This window comes from Ptiloglossa arizonensis, chromosome 2, assembly GCF_051014685.1.
Source record: "Ptiloglossa arizonensis isolate GNS036 chromosome 2, iyPtiAriz1_principal, whole genome shotgun sequence".
NCBI lineage: Eukaryota > Metazoa > Arthropoda > Insecta > Hymenoptera > Colletidae > Ptiloglossa > Ptiloglossa arizonensis.
In genome coordinates, this window is record NC_135049.1 from 15,307,937 (window position 1) to 15,329,035 (window position 21,099).

At 34.9% G+C, this 21,099-nt stretch overlaps 4 protein-coding genes across 5 annotated transcripts; 2 read left to right on the forward strand and 2 right to left on the reverse strand.

Moving 5' to 3' along the window:
• Positions 1 to 345: 345 nt before the first annotated feature.
• Positions 346 to 14,315, forward strand: LOC143155305 (DAZ-associated protein 2). 2 transcript variants are annotated; one of them, XM_076327890.1, is made up of 6 exons: positions 346 to 477; positions 9,278 to 9,352; positions 9,433 to 9,536; positions 10,107 to 10,271; positions 10,352 to 10,521; positions 11,350 to 14,315. In XM_076327890.1, coding segments are annotated over exons 1-6 (531 nt in total). In that variant the 5' UTR covers positions 346 to 461; the 3' UTR covers positions 11,351 to 14,315. The 2 variants fall into 2 exon arrangements, with proteins under 2 accessions (XP_076184005.1, XP_076184004.1); XM_076327889.1 differs by having other exon boundaries at positions 10,352 to 14,315.
• A 98-nt stretch (positions 14,316 to 14,413) lies between these two features.
• LOC143143337 (protein FAM136A-like) lies at positions 14,414 to 15,405 on the reverse strand. Its single transcript, XM_076304471.1, has 3 exons — positions 15,249 to 15,405; positions 14,944 to 15,084; positions 14,414 to 14,869 (listed from the first exon to the last, which is right to left on the reverse strand). The coding sequence occupies exons 1-3, from the start codon at positions 15,333 to 15,335 to the stop codon at positions 14,672 to 14,674; spliced, it is 426 nt and encodes a 141-aa protein (XP_076160586.1). The 5' UTR covers positions 15,336 to 15,405; the 3' UTR covers positions 14,414 to 14,671.
• A 737-nt stretch (positions 15,406 to 16,142) lies between these two features.
• LOC143143431 (protein FAM136A-like) lies at positions 16,143 to 17,655 on the reverse strand. Its single transcript, XM_076304640.1, has 4 exons — positions 17,517 to 17,655; positions 17,268 to 17,433; positions 17,008 to 17,148; positions 16,143 to 16,931 (listed from the first exon to the last, which is right to left on the reverse strand). The coding sequence occupies exons 2-4, from the start codon at positions 17,352 to 17,354 to the stop codon at positions 16,731 to 16,733; spliced, it is 429 nt and encodes a 142-aa protein (XP_076160755.1). The 5' UTR covers positions 17,355 to 17,433; positions 17,517 to 17,655; the 3' UTR covers positions 16,143 to 16,730.
• Positions 17,656 to 17,858: 203 nt separating this feature from the next.
• Atpsynbeta (ATP synthase, beta subunit) lies at positions 17,859 to 21,037 on the forward strand. Its single transcript, XM_076304626.1, has 7 exons — positions 17,859 to 18,016; positions 18,810 to 19,016; positions 19,106 to 19,369; positions 19,456 to 19,799; positions 19,877 to 20,102; positions 20,193 to 20,422; positions 20,503 to 21,037. Exons 1-7 carry the CDS (start codon positions 17,911 to 17,913, stop codon positions 20,674 to 20,676), a joined length of 1,551 nt encoding a protein of 516 aa, XP_076160741.1. The 5' UTR covers positions 17,859 to 17,910; the 3' UTR covers positions 20,677 to 21,037.
• Positions 21,038 to 21,099: the final 62 nt, after the last annotated feature.

Sequence of the window (21,099 nt, forward strand, 5' to 3'; positions counted from 1 at the left end):
TACTTGGAAATGATTATATATAATTTATTTTTTTTTTTAATGTAAAAAGCTATAAAATAGAATAGATATTTTAAAATAGTATATTATTCTATTTGAGAGGTGATTGAAAAGTCTTAATTTACTTCTTCATGATTCGTAAGAATGTGTAGAAGTATTTATATTTAAAGGAGTTTTGTTTTGATATAAAAAATAACTTAAAAACTTTTAGTTGCAACAAAATTTATTGAATTTTTGGCGGTTAATCGTAGATCGAGTGCTTTGCATTCATTGGGTAGTCGCGCGTAAAATTTTGGACCAATAAGATCGAAGCATCAAGGGAGCCACGGGCAGGCTCAATAAAGGGCGCTAGTGTCCGTCAAGTGTCACAGCCGTTGCTCGTCTCCTCAGTATTGTAACTTAAATCGGTGATTTAATTAGGAATAACGTATTTTTTTCTAGAATTTGTGAAACTTTAAGCAATAATGACCGACAAGAAAGGTAACTATACATCGTAATCGTGCAATGCGATTAGTAATATGTGTTACACACGTTAAGAGTATCTCGTGTTTTCGAGTCGAGAATATACCACTTGTCACTCGTACGACGAAGAGTTTTTTTTACGTTAGCGATGCTATCCAACGCCTGTGAAAAATGGTGCACGTTCAAATTCGATCGAAACTCGTATCTTTATTAGACGAATGTACTCTTGTCTTCGTACGATCAGAAAAACTTGAATTTCTGCTCAGTGACAGATAAATCAATACCGCATTCTGTGTGGGAAATACAAAATGGCTTCCAGAGTTCGTCCTGGATAATTTTCGTGATGACTCTTTATTAAAAGTCGTATGCCACCTTGAACGTAGCAGTTTTTATCGCGAAATTATTGGTTTTGTTCATTTTATGTCAGGTTTTACTTTATAAATGTACTTTTCATTGGCCCAACTGATGTGCATACTTAAGAACGCATTATGCATATATTCACAAATTGTGCATTTGAAAAAAATGTATTGAGCGACGAACAGTTGAACGCTATTGAAGTTTACTGTACGTTACGTTTTTTTTTCTGAAAGTAACAATTCAAAATTCCGTTACAATTTAACGAATAAAGATATCAATAATTATGTTTTTGATAATGTAAAAAGATGATATTTCATTTTTTATGTAGAATACTTTTTTTAGGCACAAGGTAAATGTAAAAGATTTTTTATAATACAAACATAATAATTGCAAACAAAATTATACTACCAGAAAGTATTAATTCTTATAGATATAACTTGTACAGAAATTAATTTAGAAAAATTAAAATGTTTTACAATTAAATTGTGACAAAATATTTTAGTCTTACAATAAGACTTTCTTTAATGTATCGAATAAACCAATGTATTTTGAAATTATATTAAGAATGAATCTCTACTTAAAGATCAAAGATAACTTAAATTTATATTTCTATATTTTGAAATAGATCTCTGGAGGTCATTTATATAGATGTAAAGATTAACGAATAATTCGTGTTTGTCCACACAATGTTTAAAATATTTGTTAAAAAATTTGGTTCAATCATAATTATCTTATTTCAATAATTCATCAATTTAATACATAAAGTACATACTTTTGATACATCAAAATTATGCATTCGAGATAAAATTGGTTTAAAAGCTATTAAATATTAATTAAAAAATTGTCATTTTGTTGTATTTAAAATATCCTGATACGGATTAACATACCGCAAAGTTGATTCGATAGGGAAGTATACAGCATTGTTTGCGTTATGAACCTAAAAAATCCATTGGTATCAAAATTGGATGGTGCAACATTGTTATGGGTATTGTCAATGATTGGTATATATGTGGCAATATTCGATCAAAGCTTCTGCAAAGAAGTTATTCTATAACTCGTACGAGTGAGGTACATAATTTAACGTCACTACAGACTTTTTCGAGTTTTGTACGTGCATATGGAAATATTCAATCGACGTACAGCTCGAACCACTACACCATTTTACAGTAATCCACTGTCGTACTTGATTAACAGCTCGGACACTTATGCGATTATTCCTAATTCAGTCCGCTCTGTTCCTAAGGCAGACGTATAATTACAGAGCATAGCGTTTAAGGGATGTGTAAAAGTTTAGTCTGTAAGTAGATCAGTATACACTGTGTTAACGATACAACCAGAAATAATACGAGAATCGAGGATTATACTGGTGCAAATCTGCGAGCGTATTACCGTGACGGTATAGCCGCTAAAAAACCGAAGGATAGCGCCTACAGTTGTGGCTGTCAATATGTTTGCAGCGGACCATTACAAAGACGATTTGATCCCAGTCAGTAGGTGGAGCTTCGGAGACCGGCGTTCGCGCAGCCTAAGCCACGTATCTAACCTCACCTTACTCTATATATTACCTTAACTCACTACGTGTTTATATACCAACATATATTACGTATACACACAAATAAATATATATTATATATATATATTCCACCAAATATATATATGAAGATATAAACGCACCGCGCGCCTCCCGATTCAAAAAGTGAAGAGAATGAAAAAATCGAACATTGGCTAGCCTTTATTTCCCGCCTTCGATCATTCAGGCGATCGAATTTTGTCCAGTCTCTTCCGGTTCCTCGTATCGTTAATCTTATTGGCAGATTGTGATACCAACAAATCGTGGACCTGCCTGGTTCGTAGAATGAAAACAGCGAGACGAGAATGCTACAAAGGAATCTTGGAAAAACGTCTCGTTAACAAAATAAATCTGACAGACTAATGCCAGTTTCCTCGTTTTTCCAGGACTACGTTGGTTATATTAATGCCACGATCGGCAAGTATTACAGGATCGAGAGAATTCGTTCCATGTGTTATAAGAGATCGCTCGTTGAAAATCTGCCGGTCTAACGGAAACGAAAGTGTAATATAATACACGAATATACTTGAATATGATTGAAGAACGATCTACTCTTCTGGCCGCGTAGAATTTAATCGTGGGCTTCTCGGGCAAAGCCACCGCCTCGCGATGTGTTACAAAAACCCGTAAACAAAGATCTTTTAGGAACATCGACGGGGTATTTGTAAGTCCTTTAAGATGAATGCGTTTAAACACGATCGAGACTTATACTTTTTGAATTGGAGACGTCGGCTGCTATATATCCAAATCAATATGAACGTAAGATATTGATATGGGTGTACAAATATTTCGTACTGAGACCGTGGTATTGGCTGATTGCTTAATTTATACTCTTTTTTTTTCCACTTTTTTTCATTTTTTTTTTTTCAACGCCAACCGTGCCTTTCGTGGTTTAATTTTTAAGGGACAAACTTAGTCGAAAGACAAATCAATTCCTTTGTTTATTGTTCTCGTAAATTAAGATACGTTTATTTAAAGACATTTCGCCACGTGACGGCACGGTGGGCTAGCGGGGTGGACACGAATGCTGTATCTAAGCTCAGCGTATTTATATGATACTTCTACTCGATAGAAACTTGGTAGCTCACTTTTAACAATAGTGCATGTCGCTTCGGCTCGGGCTACAAGTTTCTCGTTTAAAAAAAATCAAAAGAAAACAAACGAAACAAGCATAGGACTCGATTGGCTCGCGATTAAGCGGTTAGTTAACCGCCATTTTTTCTCGCTTAAGCAACGCTACGAAGCAAATCGGAAGAAGACGAAACGATGATAGAGACGAAACTTGTGGTCGGCTCTGCACGTGTTTGTAGTTGATATACTGAGAAAAATTTACTTCTTCCTTCGACGATAGTAGTGTATTAGCTTGTTCCTATTTAATTGGACAGAGAGAGAGAGAGAGAAAGAGAGAGAGAGGGAAAGAGAAAGGGAAAGTAAAAAAAAAAGAGTAGCGTATATACGTAATATATACGTACACACCTGCATATCAGTACCCGATGTTTCTTGGTAATAGCGTTGGCAATTTCTGCACGCTCTACGGAGAAACAAAGAAAATACGATAATTGCAATCGAGCTGTCGAATAGCAAAAGAAGAAAAAGATGAAAGTCGACACGAAAAACATGCTTCGTCGGTAACGATAGATAATAAAAGCGACGACGCGTGTTTCGTAAGTGTCCGTCGGGTGTGTGCAACACATACAGAGAGAAAATTTCGAGCGAAATTACGTTTGCCTGCATCCCGATCGGTTTTATGTGCAAGTATATACATATATACATAGCTTTGATGATTTTTCACGTATTTGTATTTTAGTTTGCATGCTTAGAATGCATCGGTAGTGGCACGTGCGACATGCGAGTACCTTTCGAACGATTGAATTTTATCTTCCCGTTATCTTCTACCGGCCACGTGACGACACTGAGAAGGAAAAAGTATAAACCTCTGGGCGCGAACTTCGTTTTAAAAGTTGCTCGCACGTTGTATTACAAATGCATGTTCATAATATGTTGTGATAGATTTTTCCATGATTCTATCTTTTACGTTGGCTCGTTCGTTACCTTCTTAACCGTGAAATTTTTGGCGTTTTTTTTTTCTTCTCCCCCCCCCCCCCCCCCAATTTGCGGGTGCAGGCCCTCTCTTTCGATAAATGCCATCGTCACGAGAGAAAAGAGCGTTAAGAAGGAATCGAACGTATTATTTTCGTCGTTTTTTAATCGTGTAGTCGAACAGTTTCGTAGTGTGTCTTTGAAGTCGATACAGAGACGTTCCTATTCCTGTCGTGAACGAGACATCGAATTCATTAACATCGCGAAGTTGTACCCTTGGCTCTTCGAAGAGTTCTTGAACAACCGTCGATGGAAAAAAAAAGAAAATTGTACCGGTTCAAATTGCGTACACTTGTCGCCGCAAGATCATAGGAATCTCTCGAGCATTTTTGAACTGCATGTGCATGTTTGGCAGAATCTATCATGTATACTGTTAATAGTGAGCTTAAGTATGAGATAGCGATTCGACGATACTAGTCGATTGTTGTCGAAAATGTCGAGAGTGCCTCTAATTTCTCGAGACCCAGCGACCTGGACTGATATTCGACGAAACGAATCGATCAGAAATATACGAACACGCGTTCAAACTTCAAATGAAAATTTTCGACCGTGTAGCGTAACAATCGTTCTGTAAATATTTACGAAATTTATATTTCTAAATCAAAGGTTCGAAAGCATTCTCTGTTAACTGTGAACGATACACATAGTGAGAAATTTGTATATTAAAAGGATTTGGAAACACGTTTTTACGATATTGTAATTTTTTTTTTTTTTTTTTCAAATGCTTTCAGCTATAGAGAATGATCCCGGAGGAAATACAAAGTTTTAAACAGTTTAAACGGAACATTATATATTCCAGATAAATGAAATTTCTTGAAAATGGAATTTACAAAAAATATAAATTTTCGCGTGACCGGAACAGATTCCCAAAGAATTTTCAATGCGTACGTTGTTAAAACCGAATGCTATTCAATGACTTGTTATGTTATCGAATATAACCATAATATTTACAATCTTATGTTCGTGTTACAATGCAGCGTACCTTGTCCGTCATGGTGTATTACTTGACACTCGATAAAAGTTATGAAGTAATTGTTTCCGTGGAATTTGTTGTATGCGAATTAAAAAATATCTGTTCGATCAGGATAGCTCTTAATCAATAGAGTTTTTTGAAGGAAAAAAAAAGAAAGACTATTAACCGTCTTTTTCGATTCCTGATTTTGAGTGAAAACGGTATCGCAACGTTCGGTTTAACAAATAACGTACAACGGATTTTATATAACTATTTATCGATTATTGAGGGAAATTCATAAACATTGATAGTAAAGTGTCTTCTGAACAACTCTGTTTTTGAGTCGCCACGATTTATATATATATATATGTATATATATCCGTATAAACTGTATTTTTCTCAGGGATACGTTTTATAAATATCCTAAACGGCGTGTCCCCTTTTTCCTATTGATGGACGCGGATGAAGTTGCGCGAGGACTCCTCGCGCTCGTGAAACACGATGATCGTCGATCATCCCTCGGTCGCTGGGATCGTCGAGGCACGAGGACTGTTCCACCGAAGCATTTCGATGAATAAAATCGTCTAGCAGAAATAGATGGGCCGCGGAAAACCGATGAAGAAACGGGGCAGGATTCGCCCGGTTTCTCTCGCGAATACGGGCGAAACTTCGAAAGACCATCTGGCTCTGACGGGAAACTAGGTCGAACATGCTCATTGGGACAAATCAGGCTTTAAGAACGGGACAGGGAGAAAGACCGAGAGGAATGCGTGCGTGTACGAGAGAAAGATGGGTCGAAGCAAAGAGCAGCGTGAAAAGGGGGAGGTGGAGAGGGAGAGACTGAAAGAGGGAAATTAGGAGAACACGGAGAAAAAAAAAGACACTTTTCAAGTTACCCAGTAAACTCGTACTAGCATATTAATATTATGATCAATTGTTATTGGATTCGATGATTGTTTGCACCGTGGCACTGACACATAAATTTATTATTCGATTGGGGACTGACCCGACCAGTGGATCCAGCGAGTCTCCTCTTTCGCGATTCGATGAATCTTTGTCAGTGTTGAATTGCCGCCAACAAGGCGGAGGACGAAGGAAACGGTGTCGACCTACACGCGCGACGATCAAGAGCAATATAACGTAATTCGAGGAGCGCTCGTTTCCACGCGTTGGACCAGTATTCAATTATCATGGACAATTTGGTGTGGGCTGACGTCTATGTTAGAGTACAACATGTCCATCCACTGCTGTTGGGCTCGAGCTATTTATCATACGCGAGACGAACCAACGTTCGCGTAGCCAGAAAATAACCGATGGGTAGCTCACTACGTGGTGAGGTCCGGTTTCACTTTCTTTCGGAGGTCACCGCTGTAGAAACCGAGCGTGTGTCTTTTGGTGCACTTTGCGTATGCTAAATGGCGACAGCGCGGAGCGTAATTTAGTCTACTAAAAAAGAAATTGGGCGTTCTCGCGATTGCCAGCGAGAACGAGAGGTCGAATGAGGCTAACGACAGAAGAAAGTTCGCTCGTGGCAAGGTTTGCGCGAGTAGCGCCCAATTAATAATATATATTACGCAATTACGAAGAACTTTTAATCATGTTTGACCTTTATTTATGGATATTTGCAGAAATTTGTGGTTTGCTGAATCTTGTCACAACTTTTTGAATGTGTGGAACTTGATATACATAAACATATGTACATATATATATGTATGTATGTAAAATTCTGCATACATATACATATATATGGATATATATATAAATCTACTTTTTTTCATCGTACCACTGTACTCATTGTATAAATTACACATTCACCGCCCGAAAACGAACGACAGTTTCTCAGTTAACCGAACGAGAATCGAATTTAATTGGATTATTTGTACGGTTACCAAAAGTGTCTCACTTAATCGAATCTTGATTATTGGGCTTGTTTTTAACATCACTTTTTGAAACAACCCCGTTTACCCCTTTTTACCCCTGGCTTTATTTTAGCTCTGTTTTTTGTCATTTCTTTTTTTTTTCGATGTGGTCGAACCTGAACGATTCACAACTGCGCCCGGAAACGCTTCAAAATCCGTCGAGGTGTGTTTCAGTTTTTATTTTCAATTTTGTGTAACATATAAATAGTTTACAGGCAAGCAGGACTAATATATCGACTACACTCGCTTGCGAATTGTACAGGATCGTGCAAAGTTGTTTTTTGATACGATTGGTCTAGGTGTACTCTTTTCTAATTTATGATGCCAGTTGATGAATCTTCTAAGGTTCGACTATTTAGACGAATGTATTTGGCTTTTACCTTGATTGCGTAACGCTATTTGCTTTGAGATCGGTTTCGTATTATATCTTAGTTTTAGAAGTAAAGGTAGGTCGATTTAACGCGAGTTTTCATTTGAGAATAGTTTCTCATTTTCTTGGTCCTATTGTTTTTATCTAAATTTTTTTTTTCAATTCTCGGCCAACTTCCCGACAATTCTTTTGACTGTCAAAACATTACATATATTACTTGTAGTGGCTGTATTGTTAGACTTGTTTGTATAACTTTTATATATGTATTTACGTTCTAAAAAGGTGAAAAGAATTCGACGAGCTTTTCTTTCTTTTCAACGCGGATTTTTCTCTTTATTTGTTGGTTTTTTTTTTTATCATTATTATTATTATTATTATTATTCTTTTTTCTCACGTTGCCCGAGATTTTGATTTCACTTAAAATTAGTGACAAGATGTACCACAGATTGCTCTATGTCAGATTCCAAACATATTTTATATATATATATATATGTATATGTATATGTATATGCATATATATATATGTATATATGTATGTACATACATATGTACACGTATATGTATATTTATATATCTGTATATGTATATATGTACATATATCTGTATATGTATATATGTACGTATATATACATATGTATATATGCATACACAAATACACACACATACACATACACATGTGCTGTTGTTTATTTATTCACGGTTAAGATACCGGAAGTAATAGTTTGCTAAGCTATTCTCAAGTGTCTCGCTTTCAACTACGCTTCTATCGAGAATCCTCGAGATTAAAAATCTTTGATGTACACGTTAATTGTTGAGTGATGATTCCATAAGAATAAGAAAGAAATCTTTGTGGACATGGATTTTCGAAAGAGTCGTAAATGTTTTTTTTACTATCAAAGCCTGTCTTGTACCAGTGCAGTTTACGCGGATGCATTATAAATAACTTTCCGACAAGTTCTTCCCAGTTGCGATATTGTTCTACAGTATTGTGAATAAAACTGACTTGTGAACTGCGGTAAACTCGAAAGGTAACAAGAAGGCAATAAATACCGTTTTTCGGTTATTTCTTTTCACCATTATTTAGTGACTAACATTGTTTGAGCTTTGAATAGTACCTTGATAAAAACGGTGTATGTCATGTGTAAGATATACCTGGGTGTGGGAGTACCACTTTTGGAATCGAGATGTGTTCGACGCTCAGTTAAGACTGTTTCGTTAAATTTACACGTTTACATTGAAATAAAATGAAATGTATCATTGAGTAATAGAGCGTCTAACAACCGAAGTAAATAATACTTGTTAAACAAGGCTTCGAAAACCTCTCGATACTGACGTCACGAGTTAGAAGATTTTCAGGGAGCAAGGAAGAAACTGATAGAACGTAGTATGCAAAGATCGAGACACGATGAACAGTTTCAGCGATCCCTGTTGATCTCTGAAACGTGTCGTCCCTTGTCCTTTCTGGCAGTGGTACCACGTACCGTTGGCTTAGATCGAACCTACGGCCAACAAAATGAACGGACCTGCATTTTCCATTGCATGTGTTACAGCATACCCGGTGACACCTCATCCACCAACAGGTTTTGTCCCTGCGCCGGCACAGCCTGCTACCTACGGTGGTGCACGTAAGAGAATCATCTCTGTGTTTCGATGCGTCGATTCGATGAGGTTCTAATGACCCGATTGCATGCGAACTCTACAATAGTTTCAGGTGCCGCACCGTATGGAGTGTTTCCTAATCAACCACAACTGTACGCAGCGCAAGGTCCACCACCGCCGACATACGATCAGACTCTTACGCATCCTATGGTGAGAATTTCTGTTACCATTACGACACGATTTTAAGGCTCTAACTGTAGTAGAAAATTACACGGGAAAAGGTATCCGTTGAAATATTCTCACATTTTGTACCTTGACTGTCAATTCAGTCAATTCGGTAACTATCCGATGCATTTCAATCTTGAACCAGTAGAATAGATTTTAAAATGATTATGGTAACCATATGTTTGAGATCTTGTGTAGTATGTTTTTACATTGGGTCAGATTTAGTGGCAATTTTTGGTCAAATAAGTTACTAGAGTACTAATATAAACGGTTATGTATTTAATTAAACAAAGTTTATATTCAATCTTTCTTTGATCGGATTAAATTGACTTTTTCTGTTGCCTAAATTGGTAAATCTAAAATTTTTCCATTTCAAAAATTATCTTTGATGCTCGAGTTTCCGTTTTTAGGTTCAGCCGATCGCCTTTGAACAATATCTTAGACCTGATTACAATTTTGAAGTTACATTCGTGCAAACAGCATGTCAAATACTGCTCCTGTTGAATCGTGAAAAACATCGAACGCAATTTCATGGTGTTTAATTATTTTGTACAGATGTATCAACCAATGTATGGTCAAGGGTACCCAGGATACTTAGCGAATGCATGTTATCCTGCATATGGGCCATTGCAATATTATCCGCCGTTAGCTGCAGCTGCAGCGTATTACCCTGCAGCGGCGATGCAGCCTCCAGTTAGGCCCCCCACACTTGTGATGCCTGTAAGTAGCTAGGATTTGTTACGTATTTTTAGGTTGCATATTTTGAACGATTACTAATTCATTGTTAATTTCTTGTAAAGAATGGGTTCGATGCTACCAATCGATTCGATAGTATCTCACAACCCGTCTTGCCACCGCCTCCAACAGTTCCAAACGCCGCCCAACTAGCTGCAATGGCTAGCCACAGTGTGGCTATATCGCAAAAGAAAAACTTCCTAGGAGGAGGAACAGAGGGCGGTTACACCTTTTGGTAAACCATTATACCTTTTGTGAAACACTAAGTCTAACAAAGGCATTGTTGTCGAGATGATCCATGTAGGCAAATCTGATTTTTGTGTTAGAGTTTTACTATTTTCACATTGGGAGCAGCTATTAATTAGTATATCTTGAGCGCGGACCGATCGCGAGTGAACACCTTTATGCAGAATTCGAAGCGTTTTCTAGAGCCTAGTAAGGGAATTTTGTTCTACAGTTGGAAACACTCAACTATGTAGCATGGACAAATGTGATTTTAAAATCGAAGCGATCGGTCGGCGCATCGAACGTACTATAAAATTTAATAAGAGAAACATTAAGAAGGGAAGACTCGTGCGACGCTCGTCATACGATTCCAAAATTGCTACTTGAATTAGCTCGAAAAAGATCAGAAGTATATTTTGTTACAAAGTAACGATGCGTGGAAATTTCATAAGCCAACATGTTTGATTCAAAATACATCACAATCTTGGTGGTAACTTCACGAGAACGATCGAGCGATACATGAATCTTTAACGTACTTAAAATAGAATTTAAGAAGGCGGTAAATTATTTAACAAGAAAAACCGAAGTTTCATTTCAAATCACATAACTGCCAACAAGAAAATTAAGATCAAGTAATTTCAAGACGTAGCACCGCGAAGTACATTTATATTCTAACATTGTGAAATTTAAATCATTCCCAAGTACGTTTTGCTCGATCTTTCTGCATTTAACGGCTGATATATTCCGAAACGCACGAGATATTCCATTTTTTTAATTTAATAAAAGGGTTATTGAACGCGAGCGAGAGTAGGGAACACGATGTTGTTCTTCTGTTTAGAGTTAGCGGGTGAATACATGCACCAGTGGATGCGAGTTGTCTCATTCGCCTACAGGGATCGATATTCAAAGTGTGTTCTAAGCCTTTTTTATGCGCGACTTGGTTTTCTGCAAGGCAGGCCGAAGAGCAAAGGGGCTGCTCACGTTATTTCTTTTACTTTTTACACGATTACATTTTTTTCGAGATTCTTTTTCACTCCTGGTGTTCTCCAGTGAGGTTTCTTTTCCAAAGTAAATGCTTTACTTTGTGAAAAAAAAGATCATTATGGGTGGCCCTAACGTTTAGAGAAAAAAAGAATATGTACGTGATAGGAGCCTGAGGAATGCGTGAGAGTCATTCGTGGTTGTGAAGCTAAACGACACGCTTTGTATTTCGAATTTGACGAATAGCCAATAATATCAAATTAACATCGAATATTAAAACCTAATAGAAACTTCTACTATCATCCATTTTGTTTTGATACGAATTTTAGCAGCGAAGTTTGAATACATTGAAAGGGTTTCTTTCCGACGTTATTAAAATCATACGACAGCGACACTTTTTGCGACTTAAAGGATGACGATGATGTTTAAGGCTCGAGTGCCAAACAACAGAAATTAAAATAATAAATACCGAAGATTCTCACGTATTCGACGACTTCGATGATACTTACTACTCTACCTAAAAGTACGCACTCTCTTCTTTAAAATCAGTAGTCTTTCCTCCTAGTTGTTTGATGTTTCTTTTTTAAACGCAGATTAGCTAGGTCGGCTAACAAAGTTATTATTTAATTGAAATGAAAGGCTTGTCCGCGGCACACGAATTTCTTCAAGCAGGTTAAATTGTGCTTTGATTGAAACAGTTACCATGTAGTGTCCGAGATACATAACCAAGCGTTTTCTCGCTTCTAGATAGGTATCCAAACATTGAAATTATACCTTGGTCTCTGTAACATCTAAAGCGGTACATGAGACGTCCATCTACAAGCGTGTACAAATTTTACAAAGTTTTGTTCAAAGCTATGTAATAACTGTATGGGAACTGGTTTCGACCGAAGCTCGCGAAGGAAACAAATAGTTGACTCAATTTCAAAGTACAAATTGAATATTCATGTAAGTAGAGGGAAAATTCGTGACGACGTGGTCAAGCCTTATGTCAGCCATATTAGGCGAGTTGCAATGATGATACGGTAAGCAATGCAGCGAGTTCGTAACGCCTATGATTAAATACAGTGCAGAATTGTTGACAACAACTATGTAATATTTTCTGAGAACTTAAGACCTATTGTAAGAGTAAAAAGTCACATAAAAAATGGTGATCATGAACTAGTTGCACAGCTACGAAACGACTGTTTTGCTCCGCGATGATCATAGCATATAGTGCGGTGTGAGCCTGCTGATAGGACACTTTGGATGTTCCATTCTGCAGGTGCACAATTAAACACGATATTAATTAAGCAATGAAGATCGAAGAAACTAATTTACAATCGGTGATAGCTTAGGATAGGACCAAGAAACGCAGTTCTATTTAGAAATTTTTCGAATGGGTGTTCCGGCAAACTTGACCAGTACTCTTATATGTTTCGCATTGGACTTTACAAGGATAGGTATCTAATTAGACCTGTCCATGGTGTTAGAAGTGATTTTCGCTCCACAATTGGAGATTAAGAACAAGTTGCAGTTTAATTGAATACAAATCGAAGCAATTTCTGTTTTGCCTTACAAATTATTGGTTGAAAATTTCTATAAAATATTTATCGCTTAAAAATTGTAAGTTTTACATCCATTTTCAAAGCATTGATCACATTTAAGTTTTGCATTTGTAAAGACAGAAACATCCTAAAATTGATATACTCTTCTTTGTATTTTTGTGATATCTGATTGCCTCAAAATCTCAAGCAAAATACATAGGTCTATACTTGTCTTGTTTTGTATCGTCGTCGAATCTAGTTCAATTTATATGAGAAAGAAAATGTGTGAGCAATAATTGGAACTGAAATTTTTATAAGACGAAACGCACGACTGGCCAAATTTGTTGCCACAGCGCCGTAACCTACGTTCACCTTGTACCTTCAATTCTTTTTCTACCAGACGTACCTACAGCTACTCACATATGACCAGCGTTTGATAAAGAAGCGCGTAATCTCAATCTTATTAAAAAAAATCTAGTCCGAAGAGTCTGACTGATTGGGATACAAAATGTTACATAGACCTTTTTTTTCTCAATCCGTGCGACGCCAGGTGCGAAATATACCGCAGCATTCACTTATACCTCGAGACATCTGAGAAAATTGACATTTCCCAAAACTCATGCCATTCCACTGAACGACATTGAGCCACAATCGACACATGTACGAGTCATATTTAGGAATTTGAGACACGCGTATGATGAAAAACAAAGTAGTGTCGTTGCTCGAAATGTAAACACTCTCGTCGAAGTTTTGCGAATTTGCATATCAGCGAAGGGCTACCTCTATTGTTAGCTACTTCGCTTACCCTTACATTGCGCAATAAATGCACCAAGCCACCTCAATCTTTGCAGCTACGACAAGAATTGAAAAGGGATTGAAGACGATCACTGTATATTAATCTTCAAGATCAAACAGATACGAAAGATATAAAGCCCAATGTCAACTTTCATAGAAACTCGTACACACGAAGAAACAAGTGAACTATATTGTGTTGATATTTATATTTAAATTATTATTATTTAAACGATTTATTTGCAGATTTCTACAGTTTAGATCAGAATTTACGCGACATATTTTGACCGATTATTTTGTATCGAGCGAGAGTGGTGGGAAGGTTTTATATCATGAAAAAAGTGTGCAATAAGCGTAATGTCTATTGTAACAATAAAGAAATGATATTAATTGCAACGGTGAATTTGTTATTACGTTGAACGAGAGAGAGAAAATAAAAAGAGAAACGAAAATGTACCACTGCAATCATCAAGTGTACTAGTTAATAAATACTATGATCATGGAATATGTTATATCTTGCTTAACCTTATGCACATATGCTCGCAATAATTATACTCAAATAGGTAGAAAGGGCAATTAAAATACATATTGGTTGAGTGAAATCTTTTGAAAATAAATTTTTTATAATAATTTATAATAACAACTATTCAATTTAGACATGATAGAGAAATAATCAAAGTATGTATCAAATTTTACATAATCAATGTTACTATAGGACCAATTAATTTTCTTGGCAATCTGTGTATAAAATTATTTTCTTTTAGGTATGATAATGTACAAAAACTACATAAGTTAGCAGTTAAATCTCAAACAAGTTTGGTATTTCCAAATGTTAAATTACTAATTTTATTTATGTTACTATTAATATTTTTTATTTGATAGAACTTCCTTCATTTTTTTTTCTAAAGTAGGTAACATATCACAATAACTATTTACACATTTTGTGGTGCATGTCTCAAGTTCTTCTTTATTCCTGTCTATTTCACTTTGTGATGGCTTTGGTCCCATTTTATCTAATATTTTATCATTGCAATCCATAATGCATCTTTTTAACCGATCCTAAAAAATAATATTTTCTATTTAATATACGGACTTATGTTAATATTTCTTATCTTTAAAAATTAAATATTTACTGCAGTTCTTTCAGATTCTTGAATAACGTAATTTTCGGCATTAATAAGAGGACTTTTACAGTTTTCTATGCAATTATTTACTTTCTGCATGCTGTAAATCTCATTATCACAACAGTCTGCAGCACATTTATGCATGTCACCCTGAAATTAAACATTGTCATCTCTGTATCTTCCTAATTTTATTATTGTTCATAAATTTTTATTTCAATCAGAAGTTTTTAAATAACTTCAGAGTAATTGAATATCAAAGGTAAAGCATGTACTATGACATAACCTTAAAATACTTTGTAGAGAACTGAATGTACCTGTATTTTTTTTAGTTGCGATTTATAAATTTTCTCCATCATTTCATTCCAATACTTTTGTACTCGCCTCTCTTGGTCCTCAATCATTTTATATATATTTTTTTAAATGTATTAATATAGAAATGAAATAAAGCTCTTGCAGAGCTCTATCAGAGTACTATGTGTAAGAATGAAATATGTTAGGTTAGGTCAATAATTACATATATGTAGTTATATAATCAAGCAAACATTCATAATTGGCGGGTTAACATAATAATATCGAATGCTTTACCTCAATAAGATTAGCATTCAATAAAAGCAAAGGACAAATCATAATACTTATTATCAATGAGATTTGAATAATTACAAAAGAATTTATGAAATAGTATTATATAAAATTGTGACACTTTTAAGCAAATCATTTTGTAAGTTTACATAACGTTATTGCAGATAAAAGACTGAAATGTTTCAGATTATTACACTAATTTTAAATTCGAAATAAAATTATTATAATCCTATTTCATAAGGACGCGGCTTAAAGGGGAGTATAACGATCCAATAATGAAACTGCGCGATAAGCATGCGTGGAGATAGTTTTGTGTAATACGCACGCGCAATTAGTATAGGGCACGGTCTATACGAATTGGAAACCATTCCGGTCGCCTTTCTTCACTTGACCGGTCAAAATGTTGAGTGCTGTATCGAAGGCAGCCGCTGTTACTTGAATTAGCCGAAAAAGATCAGAAGTATATTTTATTACAAACTAACGATGCGTGGAAATTTCATAAGCCAACATATTTGATTCAAAATACATCACAATCTTGGTGGTAACTTCATGAGAACGATCGAACGATCGAACGATACATGAATCTTTAACGTACTTAAAATAGAATTTAAGAAGGCGGTAAATTATTCAACAAGAAAAACCGAAGTTTTATTTCAAATCAGATAATTTCCAACAAGAAAATTAAGATCAAGTAATTTCAGGATGTAGTGCCGCGAAGTACATTTATATTCTAACATGGTGAAATTTAAATCATTCCCAAGTATTGTGTTGATATTTACATTTATATTATTATTATTCACACGATTCATTTGCAGATTTCTACAGTCAGATCAGTTAATAAATACTATGATCATGGAATATGTTATATCTTGCTTTCTCTTATGCACATATGCTTGCGGTAATTATGTCATATACTCAAATAGGTAGAAAGGGCAATTAAAATACATATTGGTTGAGTGAAATCTTTTGAAAATAAATTTTGTATAATAATTTATAATAACAACTATTCAATTTAGACATGATAGAGAAATAATCAAAGTATGTATCAAATTTTACATAATCAATGTTACTATAGGACTAATTAATTTTCTTGGCAATCTGTGTATAAAATTATTTTTTTTAGGTATGATAATGTACAAAAAATATATTTGTTAGCAGTTAAATCTCAGACAAGTCTGGTATTTCCAAATGTTAAATTACTAATTTTATTTATGTTACTATTCATATTGTTTATTTGATAGAACTTCCTTCACTGCTTTTTCTAAAGTAGGTAACATATCACAATAACTATTTACACATTCTGTGGCGCATGTCTTAAATTCTTCTTTATTCCTGTCTATTTTACTTTGCGATGGCTTTGGTCCCATTTTATCTAATATTTTATCATTGCAATCCATAATACATCTTTTTAACCGATCCTGAAAAATAATATTTTCTATTTAATATACGGATTTATATTAAAATATTTCTTACCTTTAAAAATTAAATATTTACTGCAGCTCTTTGAAATTGTTCATTAATGTAAATTTCGGCTTTAATAAGAGAACTATTACAGTTTTCTATACAATTATGTACTTTCTGTTTGCTGTAAATTTCATTATCACAACAGTCTGCAGCACATTTATGCATGTCACCCTGAAATTAAACATAGCCATCTCTGTATCTTTCTAATTTTATAATTATTCATAAATTTTTATTTCAATCAATAGTTTTTAAAGAACTTCTGAAAATACTTTGTAGAGACCTGAATATACCTGCATTTTTCTTATGTGCGATTTATAAATATTCTCCATCATTTCATTCCAATTCTTTTCGACTCGCTTTTTTTGTTCCTCAATCATTTTAAATATATATTATTAAATGTATTAATATAGAAATGAAATAAAGTTGAACCGACTCTTGCAGAGCTCTATCAGAGTACTATGTGTAAGAATGAAACATGTTAGGTTAGGTCAATAATTACATATATGCATAATATTAACTAATAATATCGAATGCTTTACCTCAATAAGATTAGCATTCAATAAAAGCAAAGGACAAATCATAATACTTATTATCAATCAGATTTGAATAATTACAAAAGAATTTACAAAATAGTGTTATATAAAATTGTTACATTTTTAAGCAAATCATTTTGTAAGTTTACATAACGTTATTGCAGATAAAAGACTGAAATGTTTCAGATTATTACTCTAATTTTAAATTCGAAATAAAATTATTATAATTCTATTTCATAAGAACGCGGCTTGAAGGGGAGTATAACGATCCAATAATGAAACTGCGCGATAAGGATGCGTGGAGATAGTTTTGTGTAATACGCACGCGCAATTAGTATAGGGTACGGTCCATACGAATCGGAAACCATTCCGGTTGCCTTTCTTCACTTGACCGGCCAAGATGTTGAGTGCTGTATCGAAAGCAGCCGCTGGGGCGTTGAGGGCCGTCAAACCTGTTCTTCTTCAGAATGAAGCTGCTAAAGTATCCGGAGTATTGTCCATAAACAGTAAGTACTGAGACAAATTCGTCTTTTCGCTCATTAATTGCCTTTTTTTTATAATTGTGACATTGTCTGTATTAGGCTTAATGGTTGTATCTTTACCGAAAAATTTGTGTGAGATCCCCACCACTCTTATTCTGACAACCCCTGCCAAGTTAATGTTGTTCATTTTTTTTTCAATTGACATACGAATCTTTAGAAAAAGAAGTGTATTGATTATATAATCCATATTATTTGACCGAACCGCAGTAGTGTACCACTGTACCAATATGGCGGCATTAAGGTCACTTCAATTAATTTTTGGTTCCACCGAAATGATTTACTAGCTTGCTTGCAATCAATAATATTTTTATTATAATTTGAATTTTGTTTATTGTTTTTTTTATACTGGGATGTAGAAAATATTAGGTTCTGTTTCCTTCTATTAGTATCATCAATCACATCTCGTGGACGATCGATCATTCTTATTTTCTTTCAAAGTTTTAAAACATCCTGTACATTCTATCAATATATATTCTCTATAAGATTTAAATGATTAAATACATTCGTATTAAGAATGTAAAATTATAAGTTTTCTATTAAAGTATACACATGTAGTTTGTATTATGTAACTTACCTCTCACAAGCATTATCTAATATTATGTTGTCTTAATAATGAATAATTAATAATTATTCCAGCCGTGATTTCTTTATATGAGAGTATAATTTATATAAATTAATACATAATTTTTCTTTTTCACAACCATGATTTGTTATGTAAAAGAATAAATATTTAAACAGAATGCTTATTTACAATTAGGTAGGGATTATGCAAAAGCTGCAAGTGCCAAGGGTGGTGCACAAGGAAAGATTGTCGCTGTTATTGGTGCAGTTGTTGATGTACAATTTGAAGATGCTCTACCACCCATTCTTAATGCCTTGGAGGTCCAAAATCGTAGTCCTAGGCTAGTCCTTGAAGTAGCTCAACATCTGGGAGAAAATACAGTGCGCACTATTGCTATGGATGGTAATTTCAAATTTCATGTTCCATAAAAAAGAAATAACATGTAAAGTATTTTCATCTCATTTTTTTTACATTGTAATTCAATTATATAGGTACTGAAGGTTTGGTTCGTGGCCAGAGTGTATTAGATTCTGGATATCCTATCCGTATTCCTGTTGGTGCTGAGACTTTGGGTCGTATTATCAATGTTATTGGTGAACCAATTGATGAACGTGGACCTATCCCTACTGATAAACTTGCCCCCATCCATGCAGATGCTCCTGAATTTGTAGAAATGTCTGTCGAACAGGAGATTCTGGTAACTGGAATTAAGGTTGTCGATCTCCTAGCGCCCTATGCTAAGGGTGGAAAAATTGGTAAAATTTATATTTTATACATGTATCTTTATATTAGAATTTGATTTGTTGATACTAACACTATCAAATCACTTGCAATTAAACAGGTCTGTTTGGCGGTGCCGGGGTCGGAAAAACTGTATTAATTATGGAGTTGATTAATAATGTAGCTAAAGCTCATGGTGGTTACTCAGTGTTTGCTGGTGTGGGTGAGCGAACACGTGAGGGTAATGATTTGTACCATGAAATGATTGAATCTGGTGTTATTTCATTGAAAGATAAAACCTCCAAAGTAGCTCTTGTATATGGACAAATGAACGAACCACCAGGTGCTCGTGCACGTGTCGCCTTAACTGGTTTAACCGTCGCTGAATATTTCCGCGATCAGGAAGGACAGGATGTACTGCTATTCATTGATAACATTTTCAGGTTTACTCAAGCTGGTTCAGAAGTATGTTTTTTATTGTCACTTTAATGTCTTACCATTTTAAAAATATAATTTTTATTAATAAATGTAAACTTCTCAAGGTATCTGCCTTGTTGGGTCGTATTCCATCTGCTGTAGGTTACCAACCAACTTTGGCAACTGATATGGGTAGCATGCAGGAACGTATTACAACAACAAAGAAGGGATCTATTACTTCTGTGCAAGCTATTTATGTGCCTGCTGATGACTTGACAGATCCTGCACCTGCCACCACCTTTGCTCACTTGGATGCGACTACTGTATTGTCTCGAGCTATTGCCGAACTTGGTAATTATAATAATTTCTTTTTTCCAATAAAATTCGAAAGGAAAGCGATAAATCATGTTAAAAACTAACATTCTCGTTTAATAATATTAGGTATCTACCCTGCTGTCGATCCTCTTGACTCTACCTCCCGTATTATGGATCCCAATATCATTGGTCCTGAGCATTACAACGTTGCTCGTGGTGTGCAGAAAATCTTGCAAGATTACAAATCACTTCAAGATATTATAGCTATCTTGGGTATGGATGAGTTGTCTGAAGAAGACAAACTTACTGTAGCACGTGCGCGTAAGATTCAGAGATTCTTGTCTCAACCATTCCAGGTAAATAAATTTGCACTTAGGTCAATGTTACATATTTTCATTGTTTTATCTGTTAATCATTGCCAATTATGTTTTCCTAGGTTGCCGAAGTGTTCACCGGTCATGCCGGCAAATTGGTACCGTTACAAGAAACAATTAAAGGATTCCAAAAAATTTTAGGTGGAGAATACGATCATCTTCCAGAAGTTGCGTTTTATATGGTCGGTCCAATTGAAGAAGTAGTAGCAAAGGCAGAATCATTGGCGAAGCAATAAGCCGATTCACAATCATCGTAATCATGTCATTAATAAATAATTAAAACGATCTTCTAATAATACAGGCCTGTTTATTTTTTATCTGTTAGAAATATTGGTTTTTATCCAAGGGTATAAGTGTCTTTGAACAAAATTGCAAAACGGTGATTAGAAGATTGTTTTTCCGTTGTTTAAACATTCACAAATGCATACAAAATTATTGAGAACATCGTGAACATAATTATGAATTTTACATCATTCTGTGTAATTTTGTTCAGGATGCTCTTCATAGATCAAGTCGATAAGCATATTGTTATTATACAACATATACTTAAACAGTATAGTATATGTTAGAAATTAATAAAAATTTTACAAAAACGTACGGATACATGTACAATTTAAGAATCCTTCGTTTTCGTAAAACATTTTTTTTTTTAATTTAGG

Bases quoted from the DNA above. Each gene is read 5' to 3' on its own strand.
- LOC143155305 (XM_076327889.1), top strand. The intron at 9,537-10,106 runs GTGAGAATTTCT...TATTTTGTACAG, and splicing joins AGACTCTTACGCATCCTATG to ATGTATCAACCAATGTATGG. The intron at 10,272-10,351 runs GTAAGTAGCTAG...TTTCTTGTAAAG, and splicing joins CCCCCACACTTGTGATGCCT to AATGGGTTCGATGCTACCAA.
- LOC143143337 (XM_076304471.1), bottom strand. From the start codon at position 15,335: ATGATTGAGGACCAAGAGAGGCGAGTACAAAAGTATTGGAATGAAATG. The intron at 15,085-15,248 runs GTACATTCAGTT...GTTTAATTTCAG, and splicing joins CGCAACTAAAAAAAATACAG to GGTGACATGCATAAATGTGC. The intron at 14,870-14,943 runs GTAAATATTTAA...ATTATTTTTTAG, and splicing joins AAGAATCTGAAAGAACTGCA to GATCGGTTAAAAAGATGCAT.
- LOC143143431 (XM_076304640.1), bottom strand. From the start codon at position 17,354: ATGATTGAGGAACAAAAAAAGCGAGTCGAAAAGAATTGGAATGAAATG. The intron at 17,149-17,267 runs GTATATTCAGGT...GTTTAATTTCAG, and splicing joins CGCACATAAGAAAAATGCAG to GGTGACATGCATAAATGTGC. The intron at 16,932-17,007 runs GTAAATATTTAA...ATTATTTTTCAG, and splicing joins AACAATTTCAAAGAGCTGCA to GATCGGTTAAAAAGATGTAT.
- Atpsynbeta (XM_076304626.1), top strand. From the start codon at position 17,911: ATGTTGAGTGCTGTATCGAAAGCAGCCGCTGGGGCGTTGAGGGCCGTC. The intron at 19,017-19,105 runs GTAATTTCAAAT...TCAATTATATAG, and splicing joins GCGCACTATTGCTATGGATG to GTACTGAAGGTTTGGTTCGT. The intron at 19,800-19,876 runs GTATGTTTTTTA...AAACTTCTCAAG, and splicing joins TTACTCAAGCTGGTTCAGAA to GTATCTGCCTTGTTGGGTCG.